This window comes from Chiloscyllium plagiosum, chromosome 1, assembly GCF_004010195.1.
Source record: "Chiloscyllium plagiosum isolate BGI_BamShark_2017 chromosome 1, ASM401019v2, whole genome shotgun sequence".
NCBI classification, from domain to species: Eukaryota; Metazoa; Chordata; class Chondrichthyes; order Orectolobiformes; family Hemiscylliidae; genus Chiloscyllium; species Chiloscyllium plagiosum.
This window is the reverse complement of record NC_057710.1, coordinates 66710259-66729688: the sequence shown is the minus strand read 5'-3', so window position 1 is coordinate 66729688 and position 19430 is coordinate 66710259. Positions and strand designations below refer to the sequence as shown.

Genomic DNA, 19430 nt, shown 5'->3' with positions numbered 1-19430 from the left:
TTGGGGGAGACCTTATGTAGCAAACTGCTGACTCTAAACAGTAATGCTTTTATTAAACAGCTGCTCCATGCAAACTGACAGCTTCCTGAGAATGGCTGAACTCTGCTCCCACAACCCCAGCCCTGTTAGGAGTATCTCCATAAGAAACAATGGAGCTCAACTGTTCTTTAAAGGCAATGGATCAACTGCCAAGGTAGAAGGTGTAGCAAAAACATTAGGGGAATCCACACAGCAGGATGTCTACACTGCAGCTCTCTGGTACAAGATCATGCAAAGCCCCCACTTCAATAATGTTTGTAGGAGTTGTATGGAATTAAGGACTTTAAACCGAAAGCACGTCTGCAAACTTCCTCCTCAAACATAATGATATTCCTTACGTAATACAGGAAACAAAATCACCGTATCCTGTTCAATAAGCCAAACCGAGCTACAGCAAAATAATGTCAAATGAATTGATGATAGTTTCCTGACAATTTATTAGAAGTCGTCAATCTGTTTTTGTTCAGTGATAAAGCCCATTAACTATTTATTGCAATTTTCCTTCTTGCATCCGATAAAGCAGCCAAACCACTTCTGTTAAATAGAAGATTCCTATTGGGATAAATCCCTTCAGCAGGTTTTCCAGTCTATCACCTCATGACGTGCACTCCATATTTGCTTTCCTTTTGCTTTCCTTTTGCTTCAGCATGAAACTAGATAAATAATTGACAGCAAAAGTTCAAGCATTAATTTGTGCAGCAATCTTAAAAAAAATCTGCAAAAATTCCATGGAATTGTTCATGAAGTCACTAAATAAAGATAAGTTATTTTTCTTATTCTCTTCTGTCAAAAAGACTCATTCTTCTGAAGATTAGTAATTCACTATTCATTTTTTTCTTGAAACTCCGAATCCACTGAAAAGAGGTAATTGATAAGGTCCAATTTTAGACACCAAATCCAATGAGAGCAGATGGGCAAAGGGTTAAAATTCCAGTAGCAAGTTTCACCCTAATATGACATCTTCACCTCATCATCATCAGAACAAGCAAGGTTTGAGAAGCCGTAGAGTCAATGTCTCAGGCAGACCATTGGAACTCACAGAAATTCAAAATTCAATGATTGATGAAATATTCCATGCCCTGAGGTAATGTGAAGAGGGAACAGTTTGAAGTTGGTTCTGGCTTTCTCTCAATGCTGCTGAGATAACACAATACTGATAGGAATAAAAAATGCCACTAAAGAAATGTCATAATTTTTCCTAACCGCGAAAGAAACTAATATTTATATTTTTTTAAATTTTCAACTTTTAACATTGTTATCAGCTTTCAAGGGCAGAAAGTCTGATTGGGGAACTTCAATTATGAAGGCTTTTACTACTTTCTTGTTCACATTATTTTTGCCTAAGTGATCACCATTTAAAGATGGCAAAAAAATGAACTCTAGATTATAATCCACACATTCCTAAAAGAATTTTATCACTACAAACTTCTATCATTGACATTTTCAAAGTTGCTACCTTTTAGTGGCTCAATGCACTGATTCTAAAAGTTATTGTGGCTCTGTCATATGTTCAGCCAGAAACTAGGGATTTCAGAGTCACACATTTCAGAGGAAGTGTGTTTAATCTTGAGTCTCTGCTGAACAGTATGGTATAATTAAAATGTTAGTAGAAACTTAACTAGCTTTGATGTTCCTGGTACATGTTGGAGAAACTTTTCCAGGTTCCTGCTCTTCGTTATTCTCCAGGAATTAAGTTAGAATGTGTGTGATTTTGCATGTGCTTGTGAGTATGCATGTGTGTACACACATTTGTGTGTGACTGTGAGTGCCAATGTGCATTTGTGTGTATTTATCACTTATATTTTTCTATTGATTTGTGTAGGTGTGTATTAGTGTATGCATTTGTGTCTGTGAAGATGTTACATGGCAGTATCTCCATGGCAATTAGAAAAGTTATTTTAAATATTTTAATATCTGTGTTAAACATTATACTTGAATTGTGAATGAAGCGTCCGGACTTGGCTGCAATACCAGTGTGGAACCTGATGACACCTGCAGAGGTGGTGTTGGAGACAGAAACAAGAGGGAAATCAGAAATGCTCATGATGTATCCCTGAGTTGACACTGTAAAGGGTTAACTTTTGAACATATATAGACACAGAACTGGATTGACGGTAGAAGACAGAGGGTGGTGGTGGAGGGTTGCTTTTCAGATTGCAGGCCTGTGACCAGTGGAGTGCCACAAGGATCAGTGCTGGGTCATCTACTTTTCGTCATTTATATAAATGATTTGGATGGGAACATAGGAGGTATAGTTAGTAAGTTTGCAGATGACACCAAAATTGGAGGTGTAGTGAACAGCGAAGACATTTAACACAGAGTACAACAGGATCTTGATCAGATGGGTCAATGGGCTGAGGAGTGGCAAATGGAGTTTAATTTAGATAAATGTGAGATTCTGCATTTTGGGAAAGCAAATCTTTGCATGTCTTATACACTTAATGGTAAGGTCCTAGGGAGTGTTGCTGAACAAAGAGACCTCAGAGTGCAGGTTCATAGCTCCTTGAAATTAGAGTTACTGGTAGATAGGATAGTGAAGAAGGCTTTTGGTATGCTTTCCTTTATTGGTCAGAGTATTGAGTATAGGAGTTGGGAGGTCATGCTGCAGCTGTACAGGAAATTGGTTCGGCCACTGTTGGAATATTGCGTGCAATTCTGGTCTCCTTCCTATTGGAAGGGTGTTGTGAAACTTGAAAAGGTTCAGAAAAGATTTACAAGGATGTTGACAGGGTTGGAGGATTTGAGCTATAGGAAGAGGTTGAATAGGCTGGGGCTGTTTTTCCCTGGAGAGTCGGAGGCTGAAGGGTGAATTTATAGAGATTATAAAATCATGAGGAGCATGGATAGGATAAATAGACAAAGTCTTTTCCCTGTGGTGGGGGAGTCCAGAACTCGAGGGCATAGGTTTAGGGTTAGAGGGGAAAGATATAAAAGGGACCTAATGACAAACTTTTTAATTTAGAGGGTGGTGTGTGTATGGAATGAGCAGCCAGAGGAAGTGGTGGAGGCTGGTACAATTGCAACATTTGATTAGATTCCCTACAGTGTGGAAACAGGCCCTTCAGCCCAACCCAATCCACACCGACTCTCCAAAGAGTAACCCACCCAGACCCATTTCCCTCTGACTAATGCACCTAACACTATGGGCAATTTAGAGTCATAGCATGGCCAATTCATCTGATCTGCACATCTTTGGATTTAAAAGACATTTGGATGGGTATGTGAATAGGAAGAGTTTGGAGGGATATGGGCCGGGTGCTGGCAAGTGGAACTAGATTAGGTTAGGATATCTGGTCAGCATGGATGAGTTGGACGGAAGGGTCTGATTCCATGCTGTACATCTCTATGACTTGATATATATATTAGAAGCTATGTCAACGATGATGTATTATAATGGCTTCACATTTCATTATATTTGTGAACTTAAGTATGCAGGATTATGAATTTACTGGACTTTTTTTAAAAAATGAATGAAAAGACTTATTGCGATCTTTTTTGCAAAGCATTTCTTGGAAACCACATGATTCTGCCCTTTATAAATCTCTCAGCTTTGGCCATCATCTGTGTTGATTTAGCTAATGGCTCTGTTGGGCCTGTGGCCCCAGGAACCACTCACTTAATGGGATGGGGAATCTGAAGAAGTCTAATTCATTGGCAGTATTGGGAAACACTTTCAGGCAGGGTCACCTCATGGATCAGTGACAGTACGTCCCAATTTTTTCCCTAACAGGTAACTATTTCCACAGGAGGTGAGATTCAATCTATAGAGAGCTGTCAGTACAGCAGATTTCTTTGTCAACATGAGTTAATGATTCAGGCATGACAGGGTACATATGCTAAATTCTTCTGTTGATGAGTCAGATGAATGTGAAGCAATATTGTGTCACTATTTTCTGAATCACCTGACATCTTTGATTTATTCTCACAAACATGTTCCCCATTTACAGGTTGCTGGTCGGGTCACCATGGAGTGGTTCTCCTGACAATCGCATAGGAGATGTATACAAATGTCCTATCAATAGCAACAGTGCAACTTGCGAAAAACTCAACTTGGGAAGTAAGTATGATGCCACAATAAACGTGAAAAATGTCATATCCATTGGTGACATATCTAACAGCTGTAGGTAGGCATACACCTAGCTGATTTTCATTCTGCATCAGAGCAGAGTTGGTTTGAAAATTGTCTACTGTCTTTTTCTGTTTCAATCTTTTTCCTCAATATCACCCAATACTGTATAGAATTATGTCCCATAATATTTTCAACTATACACGAACATACATCCTCTGAAACTCTTTCAATTTCTTATGACCTTTAAACAGGAAAATGAAATCTGAAATAAAAACAGAAAATGCTAGAGAAACACAGCAGGTGAAGCAGCATCTGTAGAGAGAGAAATAGAGTTCTGATTATCCCTTCTGAAGGACAGTCATATTAGACCCCAAGCATTACTCTTTTTCTCTGCTGCCAGAGTGGTTAGCACTGCTGCTTCACAGCACCTTAGGCGACTGTCTGTGTGGAGTTTGCACATTCTCTGCGTGTCTGAATGGGTTTCCAAAGATGTGCAGGTTAGGTGAATTGATCATGCTAAATTGTCCATAGTGAAAGGTGCATTCGTCAGGGGGAGTGGGTCTGGGTGGGTTGCTCTTCAGAGGGTCGGTATGGACTTGTTGGGCCAAAGGGCCTGTTTCCGTACTGTAGGGGATCTAATCTAATCTGCTGAGTTTCTCCAGTGTTCTCTGTCTTTGTTTCAGATTTCCAGTATTGCTTTTCTTTTAATGTGGAGGCCACTTGTTGGATTCTGACAGGGCTGAAAGTTCTTTTTATTTTGCATCTGTCTCATGGAAGTACTCTACGACTTGCCCAAGCTAATGAGGAGGCCCCACAACTTGTCAAACAAAAAAGCTTTATCATTGTTGCTTCACATTTCCCCAACCTCTCAGTTAATCTTGCAGTTAAACTGTGGTTTCGGGTAAATGTTAGACTGCTCACCTCCTCTATCTAAATGATACCAAGTATCTAGAAACAACAAAGTATATCTCTATGGCACATAAATATCTTGCTCTTCTCCTGGGGGCTTGAGGAACAGACAGTATTTGAGAATGTTTCCTCAGTTCTCACAGTTACAGCCTTTATGGTTTGATTTCATGGAAATAATGAGGAGAAAGTGAGGTCTGCAGATGCTGGAGATCAGAGCTGAAAATGTGTTGCTGGAAAAGCGCAGCAGGTCAGGCAGCATCCAGGGAACAGGAGAATCGACGTTTCGGGCATAAGCCCTTCTTCAGGAAACGAAATTGCTTAGATTTCCAGAATTCAATTTCATAACTTGTTCTGATGACTTTGAGCTTATAACCTTTGGGTTGCTAGTTCAGTGCCATGAACAAATAGGTTACCACAAATATGGGCCCTTCCTGAAGAAGGGCTTATACCCGAAACGTTGATTCTCCTGTTCCCTAGATGCTGCCTGACCTGCTGCACTTTTCCAGCAACACATTTTCAGCTTCATGGAGATAATATTGACTTAGTCTGACAATAAAAGCAGTCATATCAATTCAGCCATTGATGATACCTCTTCCTTGATATTGTATTGGGAGAAATGTGCACTGAGAGTTGCTGAATTAATTTCACCCAATTAACATGATCACACAAAGTCAGAATGATCCCCATATGTGACAATTTTATCATTTGATTGAATTCATTGATTCATTTGTTATTGCTTTCCCGATTTCTGTTTGTACTCATCAACTACCATGCATTTTCTGGTATTTGCCATAGTAAACACCTCCCACATTTTACCATGTTAAATATTTACAGGTTGCTTTTCCAGTTGGCATCATGTCTGATCTGAACAGTGTTCTGTTTTGAGTCACACAATGTTGGAACCTGATCTTGTTATTTTTGGAATGCTTTTACTCTGCATACTCAATATTATACCATTTGCAGTGTTTCAGGTGATTTCCATCCTATTTGCTTTTGTTGTTCCGATATCATTTTGCCTTTCTATAGTTATATACATGGCTCCTGGCATTGTGTATTTTAAATTCCCAGATCATGTTAAATTTGTTCACTCTGCTGCTGCTATCTGTACTGATGTGTGAAACACTCAGATTCTAGAATTTATCAAGAGTTATCTGAAAACCTGTCAAGATGAACACTACCTCTTGTCTTTCTTGATGAACTGAATTATACCACAAGCCACATATACTGACTGAATTTTTTTCAACTTTGTATTAGATTGATTCATGCTTCATACTCACAGCAATTATTTTATTTTTTCTATTTTCACAAACCTCTTCTGTCCCTCCAAAGAACAAGCATCCCTCATTTTACCCCATATTTGTGGTAACCTATTTGTTCATGGCACTGAACTAGCAACCCAAAGGTTATAAGCTCAAAGTCATCAGAACAAGTTATGAAATTGAATTCTGGAAATCTAAACAATTTCGGGCTAGTTCCAGACAATATAACCACGAAAACTGTTTGATTTTCATATAAACATGGCTGTTTCATGATTGCAGATCAGCTGCCCAATCATTGGAGCTGGAGACAAATTCAAGGCTGCTATTCAGCATGATGTTTCATACAGGCCTATATTTTGCCGCCAGTGAAGTATCATCTCCAATTCCCCTCTTCATGAGATTGAACTTCCAGCTCCTATGGACTCCCATCCAGACTGCTGCTGGAAAGGTGCCTTCAAAACCTCAGATCACCAGATAAAAATAGTGTGCAGGAGGAAATCTGAGTTTTCTCCTTCTTTCTGGGCATGGAGGTACATTTTGCATATTAGGCATTTTCAAGCCTTAGAAAGTCCAGAGAAATATCACATGGGGTCAGGAATGCAATTGAATTCCCCCAGGCCATTTTTACACTGAACACATCTCCATACTCAGATGAAAGTTTGATCCTTAGGGTATGCTTAAAAAAAAACTGCACAATAAAGTTTAATTGTTAAATATATATTTGGTGAAGTTATTTAGTTTGTTACACTGGGCACTTTCTGATATCAAACACCATTTAATTGATTGAATAGATTTCATTTCTCTTGGCTCTCAAAATGAACTGTCCCTCCAGTATTGGTGAATGCAATGCTACTTGTATTGGACGAATGCTAAAATATAATATTTTATTAGATCTTTTGCTTGATGTTTCAGATATAATGACTATTCCAAATGTGACCGAATACAAACAGGACATGAATGCTGGTTCCACACTGATCAGAAATGACAAAACTGGTGGATTTTTGGTAACTGCAAATTTTGAAACTGGATATTTTGCAAAAAGTAATACTGTGATGTGATACTAATAACATACTTAACTTTAAACTTTGCACAATTCACTCAGATTGTGAGTACTCGTGAATAGTGTTAAGTGCTGTTGTCAAGATCACTTTTTAGAACCAGGTGAGAAACATAGTAAATAGATCTGCTTCAGTTCAGCTACTTTTGTTGTAAATTTATACAAATATTGAATTACTAAATAGTGGTCCAAATTTTCTGACAGCCTGTCGTTATCCCTAAGTAGATGAGAGGTAAGTGTGGGGACACTGCAGAATCCCTATCATAGCACACTACACTATGAAGGAATTTGACATTGGATTTCTACACCTCTAACTCCCTGAAAATCTCCCATTTCAATTGGAGACTTCAGAGGACTCTAATAAGCGAATATTTAGTCAGGAGAAAGTAAGCTATGAAAGACTTATGCCTAAGCAACTATTCAACTGACCCCATATTTACCTGGATCACCCCCAACTACAACTCCCACAAATCCCTTACACTTCCACCACATGATTTGGCACCAATAATCCCTCAAGATGGGACCCCAACAACCCTGACCCCGCAGCTGCCAGAACCAATGCAACACCCCCATCTACTGCCAGACCCAAATGCACTCCTCCCTTCACATCATACGTGCCTTTATAACTGCCTGCATGTTAATCTGAACAGAATCTTAATCTGAGACTCCCAAGTCCCTTTGCACTTGAGATAGCCTTTTTTAGAAATATTCCATGCTTCCATTCTTCCCACAAAAATGTATAATCCCACACTTTACTGCTTTGTATTCCAATCTGCCACTTCTTTGCTACTCACCTTGCATGTTCAACTCCTTCTGAAGTCTGTACTGGTCACCGATGGTCATATTAAAAAAGTCTCTTTTATCCCTACTCTCTACCTTCTGAAGTTAGCCAATCCTAAATCTGTGGCTGTGCATTGCCCCGAACATGAACGGCTCTTATCATACTTCACAGCCTCCTTGTCAAAGGCCTTCTGGAAATCCAATTGGGAGGTCATGTTGCAGCTGTACAGGACATTGGTTAGGCCAGTTTTGGAATAAAGTGTGCAATTCTGGGCTCCCTACTAACAGAAGGATGTTGTGAAACTTGGAAAAGTTCAGAAAAGACTGACAAGTGTGTTGCCAGGGTTGGAGGGTTTCAGCTATAGGGAGAGGCTGAACAGGCTGGGCCTGTTATCCCTGGAGTACCGGAGGCTGAGGGGTGACCCTATAGAGGTTTATAAAATTATGAGGGGCACGGATAGGATAAATAGACAAGGTCTTTTCCCTGGGGTGGGGGAGTCCAGAACTAGAGGGCATAGGTTTAAGATGAGAGGCGAAAGAGTTAAAAGGGACCTAAGGACAACTTTTTCAACAGAGGTGGTGCGAGTAAGGAATGAGCTGCTAGAGGAAGTAGTGGAGGCTGTTATAATTACTACTGTTAAAAGGCATTTAGATGGGTACATGAATGGGAAGAGTATAGAGGGATATGGGCCAAGTGCTGGCAAATGGGACTGGATTAATTGAGGATATGTGGTAGGCATGGATGAGTTGAACCGAAGGGTCAGTTTCTGTGCCGTACATCTCTATGACTCTATATCTAACTTGCTTGTTACCTCCACCATCAATGCTCAGTAAAAGCTGCTGTTGAAATTTGTCAAAGATTATTAGACAGCACCTTCCAAACTCATGAACCACTATACCTGCAAGGACAAGGGCTACAATCACCATCCTGTTCCTTCACTGTTGCTGGGTCTAAACCCTGGAATTTCCTCCCAAAGGGCATTGTGTGTCAACCTACAGCTGTCAACCAGTTCAAGAAGACAGCTCACCAATACCTTTTCAAGGGTAACTAGATTTGAGCAGTAAATGCTGACCAGCCAGCGATGGCTATGTCCCACATGTGAAATAAATAAAAACACTTGACACACCATGAGCTCCCAGGTCTATGCCAACCATTGCACCCAGGCATTCTTAATAATCCCTCACATTCTCTGTACCAATGCATGGCACTTCTATCCATCCCCAACAGCCCTTCAGACAGAGGAATAAAAGCAGATTCAAACCACTGCAATGTGTCTTGAGCAGTCGGTCCACCTCCATGAAAATTGAGAGGTACCAGGTGTTGCCTACCCCTGGCTAGGTCAAGATTGCAGTATTTTTATCAACAGAATTAATTTCTTTTTTCTTTCTTTCAGACTTGCGCTCCGTTATGGGCACAGAAGTGTGGCACCATGAATTATCCAAGAGGGTTGTGTGCAGATATAAATTCAAACTTCAAAATATCAAAAGCCTTTTCACCAGCTGTTCAACGTAAGCTTCAACTTCAGATGTTGAGTGTTACAAAATGTCAAACATTCTATAAATAATATCATTATTATCACAGAACTTTTCAACTCTTACTTAGAGTCATAGAGTCATAGAGTTGTACAGCAAGGCAACAGATCCTTCGGTGCAACTCATCCATGCAGACCAGATATCCTAAATTAATCAAGTCCCATTTGCCAGCATTTGGCTCATATCCTTCCAAACCATTGGCAATCATATACCATCCAGATGCCTTTAAAATATTGGAATTGTACCACTTCCATCACTTCCTCTAGCAGCTCATTCCATGCATGCACCATCCTCTGTGTGAAAAACTTCCCCTGAGATCCCTTTTAAATCTTTCCTTTCTCACCTTAAACCTATGCCTTCTATGTTCCCTCAACCTTAGGGCAAAGACCTTGTCTATTTACCTATTCACGCCCCTCATGATTTTATAAACCTCTATAAGTCACCCCTCAGCCTCCGACACTCCAGGCAAAATAGCCCCAGCCTATTCAGTGTCTCCTTATAGCTCAGACCTCCAACCCTGGAAACATCGATGTAAATCTTTTCTGAACCGTTTCAAGTTTCACAACATCCTTCTTATAGCAGGGAGACCAGGATTGAATACAATATTCCAAAAGTGACCTCTCCCATGTTCTATCCAGTCATAGCATGACATCCCAACTCCTATACTCCACAGACTGACCAATAAAGGTGAGCATATCAAATGTCTTCTTCACTATCTTGTCTACCTGAGCATATTCCATGGTTGAGTACCTCTAATAAACAATTTGACACAATGAGTTCCCAGAGTGCGTAAGCACATATCCCCTTAGATTTGCATTACCATAGCTGATTTCAGTCCACTAAGTGGTTAAAATCACTATAAGATCCTAATGTGGTGTTTTCAATAACCATAATGCAATGTGAGGTATAAGTTGTACACCATGGGGAAAGATGCCAAATTTCAAATAATCTCATCAACTAGTACTACAGAAGAACAGAGTGCTAATTTATTGACAATTAATTCATAAAGAAATGTTGTTAAAATTACATAAGGCATGGTGAGATTACATCTGGATTATTGTTTTGATCTCCTTACTTGAGGAAGCATGTGGTGGTACTGGAGCCAATTCAGAGAAGGCTCACCAGATTGATTCCAGGAAGAAAGTGCTGTCAGATGAGGAGCATTTGAATAGCTTGGTCTTGGTCTTATACTGGCTGGAGTTCAGGGGAATGGGGAGGATCTGACTGAGGTATATAAAATGCTAAAGTGGATTGATAAGGTGGATGGTGAACAGATGTTTCCTTCTGTGTGGAAGTCTTGAATATGAGGTCATAGATACAGAGTGAGAGAAGGTAGGTTCAATACTGAGATAAGGAGAAACTGCTTCTCTCAGAGGGTTGTGAATCTGTGAAACTCACTGCCCCAGAGTGCAGTGAAGGCTGAATCAATCAACAGATTCAAGAAAGAAACAGATATGTGTCTGATGAACAGTGTAACAAAGGGCTATGGGGTAGACCAGCAGGAGGCTGGAGGAACACAAGACGCCAGATAGCATCAGGAGGTGAAGAAGTCGGCATTTTCGGTGTAACGCAGATCTGAAGAAGGGTTATGCCCGAAACATTGACTTCTCCACCTCATTACGCTGCCTGGCTTGCTGAAATCTTCCAGCCTCCTGCATTACTATCTTGGATTCCAGCATCTGCAGTTTTATTTGTCTCTAAAAGGTCTTTGAGGAGCAGTAGGAAAGTGGAGTTGAGACCAGGATAAGATCAGCTTTGATCATGTTAAATGGTGGAGCAGGCTTGAAGGGCTGAATTGCCTGCTCCTACTCCTAATTCTAATATTCCTATGACAAGTCAACTATTATTGACAAAGTGTAGCCATGGAGAAATCAATATGCTCACCAAGGTGCAAGTTGAGGACATAAACAAAAATTGCTGGAGAAACTCAGCAGATCTGGCAGAATCTGAGGGGACAAAGCAATGTTATTGTATCAGGTTCAGATACCCTTTATTAAAACATGGATGAGACATGCAGAGAACATACTCTTAATGTTTGCAGTAAAGGGGTCATTTCATATGAATGTCTGTTATTTTTAACGTAATGCAAGTGTAAATGAGGCATATTACAAGCTCAGCTCATTATCTTCAATTCTCCTTAGCCACACAAATACACATAACAGTCCCAATAAACAAACTCTCTTTAAAACCCAGTACAAATGGAAGACATACTTATAGGTTGAAGTTGAAGGGCAAAAAAGAGAGAGAGAGTTTTCACACAGCTCCCTGTCTGAACTTCCCAGTTCAGGACTCACCTGAAAAACAGCTCAGCTCAGCTAAAGAGCTGACCACTCCCCTCTCTTTATACAGGTCACTTCTAAAACATGACCACTTTGACCTGAAGTCTCATCTGTTTACATATAAACAAAAAGCCTCTCAAAATCCTTTTCAACTCTATGCCAAACCAGACTGATCGGAGTCCAGCTCAGTTTATTACTCTCTGAAAAAGATCAAGGACCTTGAGCCAAGGAACAGCTTTTAGAAAAAAGGGATTAGCTTTTTGACAAGCACCACACTCTCAACTCTGATCTCCACATCCACAGTCCTCACTTTCTCCTGCCAATGTTTAGGTCAACATTGAGTATAGGAGTTGGGAAGTCATGTTGAGGCTGTACAGGACATTGGTTAAGCTAGTTTTAGAATGCTGCATTCAATCTGATGTCCTGGCTATGGGAAGGATATTATGAAACTTCAAAAGGTTCAGAAAAGACTTACAAGGATGTTGTCAGGGTTGGAGGGTTTGAGTTATAGGGAGAGGCTGAACAGGCTGGGGCTATTTTTCCTAGAGCATCGGAGACTGAGGGGTGACCTTATAAAATCATGAGGGCATGGATATGAGGAATAACTAAGGTCTTGGTGCGTGTATGGAATGAGTTGCCAGAGGAAGTGATAGAGGTTGATAGAGGTTTGTACAATTACAACATTTAAAAGGCATCTGGATGGGTACGTGAACAGGAAGGGTTTAGAGGGATATGGGCCAAATGCTGGCAATGGGACTATTTTAATTGAGGATATCTGGTTGGCATGGACGAGTTAGACCGAAGGGTGTTTCCATGCTATTCAGCTCTATGACTCTACGACTCTATGAACAAGATCTAAAGCATGCATCCACCCACTGATCCTGAAGAAATTTACTAACATAATTTCTCCTGGCCACCACACATTGTCATTGGACTTGAGTTGTTAACTTGTCTCCTCTTATAAATGCTACCAAACCTTTTGCAAATGCGACCAAATCTGTTGAGTTTCTCCTGCTCTTTCTGTTTTTGTTTTAAAACCATGAACCACCACTGTCCTTCCTGACCATCAGCTAATTTTTTTATTCATCTTATTCCCATCCCGTTTATAATTTTTGCTGACAGATCTGTTGTGCAGTACTTTATCAGATCCTTTTGGAGGTCCATGTATATCACATCAATAGCATAGCCTTATTTATGTCCTTTGTAACTTCACCCAAAAAAGCTCACATACATTCATTCCAACTTTATGATATTCTTTAGATTGTAAACAGTGTCAGTATCTGAATGGTTGAATATAAGCTGAAGATGAGGATATTCATCACTGCTGTATCCTTGTTGTTCTATTGCTGTATGGATAGTTTGTTGTTCTTGTGTATCTGAAAAGAGAAAGGCAGAAAGGTATAGTGTTGGTGCAGGAAGAGTTACGTTTTGTGTCCTGCTTCAGCTTGTAAACCAAAGAAGCTCTGGATTAGGAAGAAAGTAGAATGTGAATAGAATTTGTGATGAAAACACCATTCTCCTTCCTGGTTTCAGCCCTGCTTCTGGCTATGTCACCCACAACGGGCATCTCAATAATGGTAAGCACAGTCTCGTTTTGAGAGTTTAAACACTAGCTCCTTGTGGGTTGGCCTGCTGCATCCAATTGTGAACCAAAGTTATCATGCAAGAGAGAAAAGGAAGTGTGTTAATGAGTGTGGTTCAATCTGATAGATTAATATAGCTCTTCTGAATGAGTATTTGGCATTGGTTCAAGCTGTGAAATGTATGTATTGAGATTTGCTGAAATACCAACTGTGTAAGGTTTTTGTTGGGCAACTGCATGTCAGGTACAAATCCTGATGGTTAGAGATTGTGAGTAGGTAAAGGATGGATGTTCAGTGAATTGCACAATTTCTGGAACCAGGAGTGCAGTTGTGAAAATATTGCATTTGAAGGTATGGACATTAATCTTTGCCAATCTAGAGAAATAATTGGAGTACTTGAGGCACTACATGCAGGTGCTTAAGGCTTGATACTTGGCATTGATCTCCATGGCTACCTATTTCAATTTCCATACAAGCAAGGGTCATGAAAGCCTCCTGATCCCTTTTAGTTCCAAGACATCACTATTCTTTCTACTTCCTTCCCACCAAGACCTTCACTGCATTGTCCAAAAGCCTTGGAGTGTACTGTAATTTGTCATTATTCATTGTTTCCTAGGTTGGATACACTTCTTGAACAGACTGTGGCCCAACCATAACACATCTTCCCTTTAAGCTGTGCAGCCTTGCTTAGAATGATATTAATCATTGGCATCTTTGAACTCATACTTATATCTCCAGCCAATCAATTGCTTGGTTAGCACAACTGGATTATGAAATCATTAAATTGAGTTGACTGCATGAAGTTGGCATAAAAATGTAAAAACTAAGAACAGGAGTAGGTAATTCAGTCCCTTGAACATGCTTTGTCATTTGATATGATCTTGGCTAATCACAGCTTAGCCTCAATTCCACTTTCCTGTCCATTCTCCATAACCCTTTAAGCAATTATTAATTAAAAATCTGTTTATTTCCTTCCTAAATGTATTTAGTGTCCCAGTGTCCACCACTCTCTGCGATAGTCAACTATACAGATTCACAACCCTTTGAGAGCAGTCATTCTTCCTCATCTCTGTTTTAAATTTGCCACCCCTTTTCTTAAAACTATGACCACTCATTCTAGATTGCCCCACAAAGGGAAACATGCACTCTACATCTATTTTGTCAATTCCCTTCCATATCTTTTATACCTCAATTATATCTCTTCTCATTCTACTAAACTCTTGCAAGTATAGGCCTAAATTGCTCAATTTTTCCTCATAAGACAAGCCTGCCATGTCTAGAATTAATCTTGTGAACTTTCTCTGAACTACCTGCAATACAATTACATCTTTCCTGTAGTGTGGAGACTAACACTGTGTGTAGTACTCCAGATCTGGTCACACTACTGCCTTGCACGTGTACAACAATGCTTTCCTCCTTTTATTCCTTTAGCAATAAATGCAAAAACTCCATTTGCTCTCCTTATTACTTGCTATCCTGCATTCCATCTTTCTGCAACTTATGCAGGAGGACAACCATATTCCTCTGCACTGAAACATTTTGAAGTTTCTCTCCATTTCGATAATTTGTTGTCTTATTTATTCTTCCAACCATAATGGATAAACTCATACTGATCCACATTAAACTTCATCTGCCAAATTTTGACCCATTTACACTAACTTATCCATATCCATTTGTAAATTTCCTATTTCAACGCTGCAATTTAATTTCCCGTGCTGCCTGAATTAAAGTCAACAGGCATGGCTTAATCTCAGGTCATTATGTATAAGTCCATGGTGCAATTAACATTGCATTTATTCTATTTATAGGTTGTGGGTCCTACATGGATCTTGTGATAGTACTGGATGGATCCAACAGTATCTGGCCTTGGGGACCAGTCCAAGATTTCCTGAAAAAATTAACAGGAAGTTTAGATATTGGCCCTAAAAAAACACAGGTAACTTCATTTTTTCAGTTTTGGTATATATCTGGCTTTCTAAAATATGGCATTACTAAGGATATGGATTATAGTTTCTATTATGTACATTGTGCATGTCAGTATCTGTCATAAACTAAGAACAGTGTACGATGATTTGGAAGTAATTACATCTGCATACCTTTAAGTAACTAAAGAATTAAGGAAGGCTGAAATGAGACCAACTCTTATGTGAAATAGCACTTCAGGCTTTTGGGCATGGCAAGGAGCTTTACTTCACACTGGACAAAATAGATGAGGTTTTAAATGAAACCCAGTTGCCAATCAGTCCTGTATCTAGCACAATATAGTTCCAATATAAGAGGAGAAATGAAAAGACAGCTTCAATTCAACCACCTTCATTCCTTTTAGTACTTTACCCTGCCTAATAACTGATCCCAGAATCTTCCCTTTCGTACTTTGCTCCCATTTCTCTTTGAAAGACTGGTCTCCAACTTTTTCCAGATCTGATCAAACATGATCAAACTGGAATATGAACTCTGCTTCTCTCACCATAGACCTGCCAGGCCTGCTTCGCATTTTTACTTGCATTGAGTCAAAAAATGTCCTCCTGTCATTTTGTCCATGAAAGGTAATTAAACTGATCGTTCCATATAGGTATCTATTGTACAATATGGTGAAGATGCGAGATTTGAATTCAAGCTGAACGCTTTCAAAACAACGGCTGAAGCTGAACAGTTTGCTGAAAACATCAAACAAAAGCAAGGAAGAGAAACAAACACAGCTCAAGGAATCAACTTCGCAAGGTAAACTGTGCCTCAAAGCCAGGTCCATCAACTATTTCTGATTTGAGGGAAAGATATTGTCAAAGTAATTCAGAAGATCAGTGGCAGACCCGCTCAGCTGGGAACTTCAATTGACTTCGAAGAAATGGCTGATTGTCTGCAGTTGAGGTTTCTAATGAGTTGTCCCAATCCCCTTCAAAAGCTGCTGGTCAGATTGTTAGTTCTTCAGTCCTAGCAGAGTCACTAGGATGGGTGATCACTGCAGAGATAAAGTAAGGCACAGACTGGACTGAGTCAATGAGCTCTGGAGTGCAGGAAAGCCAACTTAGGCTCACCAAGGCCCACAGGCTAGCAGTGGCCAAGGCTCTCAGTGTTATGTTTTGTTCATTCATGGGATGAGGGAACCACTACATAGGCCAGCATTTATTGCCCATCCCAGAGGGCAGTTTTGAGTCAACCACATTGCTGTAGGTCTGGAGTCACAAGTAGACCGGACGAGGTAAAGATGGCAAAATCTTTCCCTAAAGGACATTAGCGATCCATGTCAATTTTTCTAACAATTGACAATGGATTCATAGTCATTATTGGAGTCTTAATCTTGAGCTTTATAGGATTCAAATTCCACCATCTGCCATGGCATGAAATGAACCCAGGTTCCCAAACTTTACCTGGGTCTCTGGATTAACAGAGCAACGATAGTAACGTTAGGCCATCACCTCCCCTATTGGGCAAGATATGCAGCAGGAAGTTTAAGTGCTGCAGCAAATGGTAATGAGCTGGAACTCCTTCCCAGGTAAGTGGTGCATGGGTTTGTGAATCAAGCAGGGTATGCATGGGTTTGGGAATCAAGCATGCTACTGGGATTGACAGGATTTCTTCATAATGGGCTACCATGGATGGTCTGGTCTCCTGTGATGCAAATGACTTTATGACTCTAAACGATGCAGTTTACCTATGGCTAGTTTTTCTAAGATGATGTTCTATCTTGTAGGCCTCCACCAGTGGGTTTGTGAATGGAGTCCTATATAATTCTCCATGTAGCCTTACTGTCACCCTCCTGCTGCCAACCACCAAACTGCAATTGAAAAGGATTGAGCAAGGCCTATCCAATTCTCAAACACTTGCCCAGCTGATGCTCTTCAGTAACCAATTCATACTCACTTCCCCCAGACAGGTCATCCCACTTGGAAGTGAGGGATAAGGATTGGTGGGGGCGAATTATTTCCATCGCTGGCTCTTTTTCAAGATCCAAGCTCCCACTCTCAAGTCCTAAGGTCTACCCTGGAAAAGGTGGTAATAAATAGCATTCCTGAACTACTGCAATTCATAGGGCTCCACCCACAATCAGTTAGGAAGATAGTTCCAGGATTTTGACTCAACGACAGTGAAGGAAACATGGTATATTTTCAAGTCAGGTTGCAGTGTGACTTGGAGGGGAAGCTTCTGCTGCTGTTGGTAGAGCTATCATGCATCCACTGCCTTTCTCCTTCCAGATGATGATGATTGTGGATCTAGAATTCTAACTGATCTCCAATGGAAATTCTCTCAAGTAGTTTACTGCTGTAATATTAAGCAGTTTAATGTCTTGTTAAGGTCATTATACAGACCTTTGCTTTGAGGAAGTGTTTTAAATAGAGAGCAATTATTGTAATTTCTGTCTCTTCTGATAGATTTGTCAAAATCCATTCTAGGCTACCTCAATATCAGAAAAAAAATGGCAGAACACAAATGAGTTAGTCTCCCTTTTTGTATGTATGTTCAAATATTGTTTAGTTAGCATCAATTGACTATTTATGAAAGATATTATCTGAAGTATTATAGAGTGTGACAGAGACTTGAATTGTTTATATGAGTAGACAAGTAATGAAGCAACAAAATGTGGTCCTCAATGACAGCACTTAACTTTTGGGAAACATCATATAACATGGAAATATGGATAATTTAAATAAACAATGACAAAGCAACTATGAATCATGCTAGGCTGTAGACCTTTACAGGTCTACTGAACTAACTATTGAACTAACTTTTAATCATAGATTTGAAAATCAGTATTATTGGCCCCAGGTAAATGCGTACAGCCTATACTAGGTCTTGTACTTCATATAATTCATGTTTAGTGTTATATTTCCTGACAAATTAACTCAGATAATGCTCAACTGCATGTTGATTGAAATATGTAGTTTGTAGTGATGTTAACTTATAGAATAAATTGGGGTAATTAACTTTGGCAGTATATAACTAAGAAGTGGATTAGTTCTGTTCTTTGAAATGTGTTAAACCATTTTGTCACATTTCAGGGAAAATGCATTCTCACCTCAAAATGGTGGAAGACCAAAAGCGACAAAGGTAATGGTTGTTGTAACTGATGGTGAATCTCACGACAGGGCCAAGTTGCCAGAAGCAATTCTTGAATGTGAGAAAGAACGCATTGTTCGATTTGGGATTGCTGTAAGTACATTTTTAAATGTCATCAAAGTAGACACTCATTATTTAACAAGTATGAAATATTTTGCAAATTTGTGCATAGCGCAGTAGGAGCTTTATAATTACATGCTCAGGAATTTCAATTTATTGGGACAGTCAAAGAAAATCATTAGCTGTGGAGTCAGTGATGGATATATCAGCAGATCAATATTCAACATAGAGAAGTGACAGTCCTCTGTCACCACTCTTATTTTTCTTTGTTTTTCACACTCTTTTCTACTAAATTGATGCAAATGTTGTTAAAATTGCAGAGTGTTATCATGCCAACATTAATATTCATTGAATGAAATGGCCAACTTTAATTTTACATTTGATTATTTCATGAAGACCAGTACAATGGGTTTTATTCTCAAATTGCTTCAGGTAAGTAGAATTTGTGTCACAAAACTAGAGCAAACGGAAACATATATTGAGGATTAGTGGTGCTGGAAGAGCACAGCAGTTCAGGCAGCATCCGAGGAGCAGTAAAATCGACGTTTCGGGCAAAAGCCCTTCATCAGGAATAAAGGCAGTGAGCCTGAAGCGTGGAGAGATAAGCTAGAGGAGGGTGGGGATGGGGAGAAAGTAGCATAGAGTACAATAGGTGAGTGGGGGAGTGGTTGGGATGGTAGGTCGGGGGCAGGGGGAGAGTGGAGTGGATAGGTGGAAAGGAAGATAGGCAGGTAGGACAAGCCATGGGGACAGTGCTGAGCTGGAAGGCTGGAGCTGGGGTGAGGTGGGGGAAAGGGAAATGAGGAA

At 39.9% G+C, this 19430-nt stretch overlaps 1 protein-coding gene across 2 annotated transcripts in view; it reads left to right on the top strand.

Moving 5' to 3' along the window:
* Positions 1 to 19430, top strand: part of LOC122549091 (integrin alpha-1-like) — an 89464-nt gene that overhangs the window by 52644 nt on the left and 17390 nt on the right. For both annotated transcript variants that reach the window (XM_043688333.1, XM_043688323.1), the window contains exons 3-8: positions 3987 to 4096; positions 7189 to 7280; positions 9508 to 9622; positions 15317 to 15444; positions 16081 to 16229; positions 18506 to 18656. In XM_043688333.1, the coding sequence (XP_043544268.1) occupies positions 7194 to 7280; positions 9508 to 9622; positions 15317 to 15444; positions 16081 to 16229; positions 18506 to 18656 (630 nt within the window). In that variant the 5' untranslated portion in view covers positions 3987 to 4096; positions 7189 to 7193. The remainder of the gene's footprint in view (positions 1 to 3986; positions 4097 to 7188; positions 7281 to 9507; positions 9623 to 15316; positions 15445 to 16080; positions 16230 to 18505; positions 18657 to 19430) is intronic.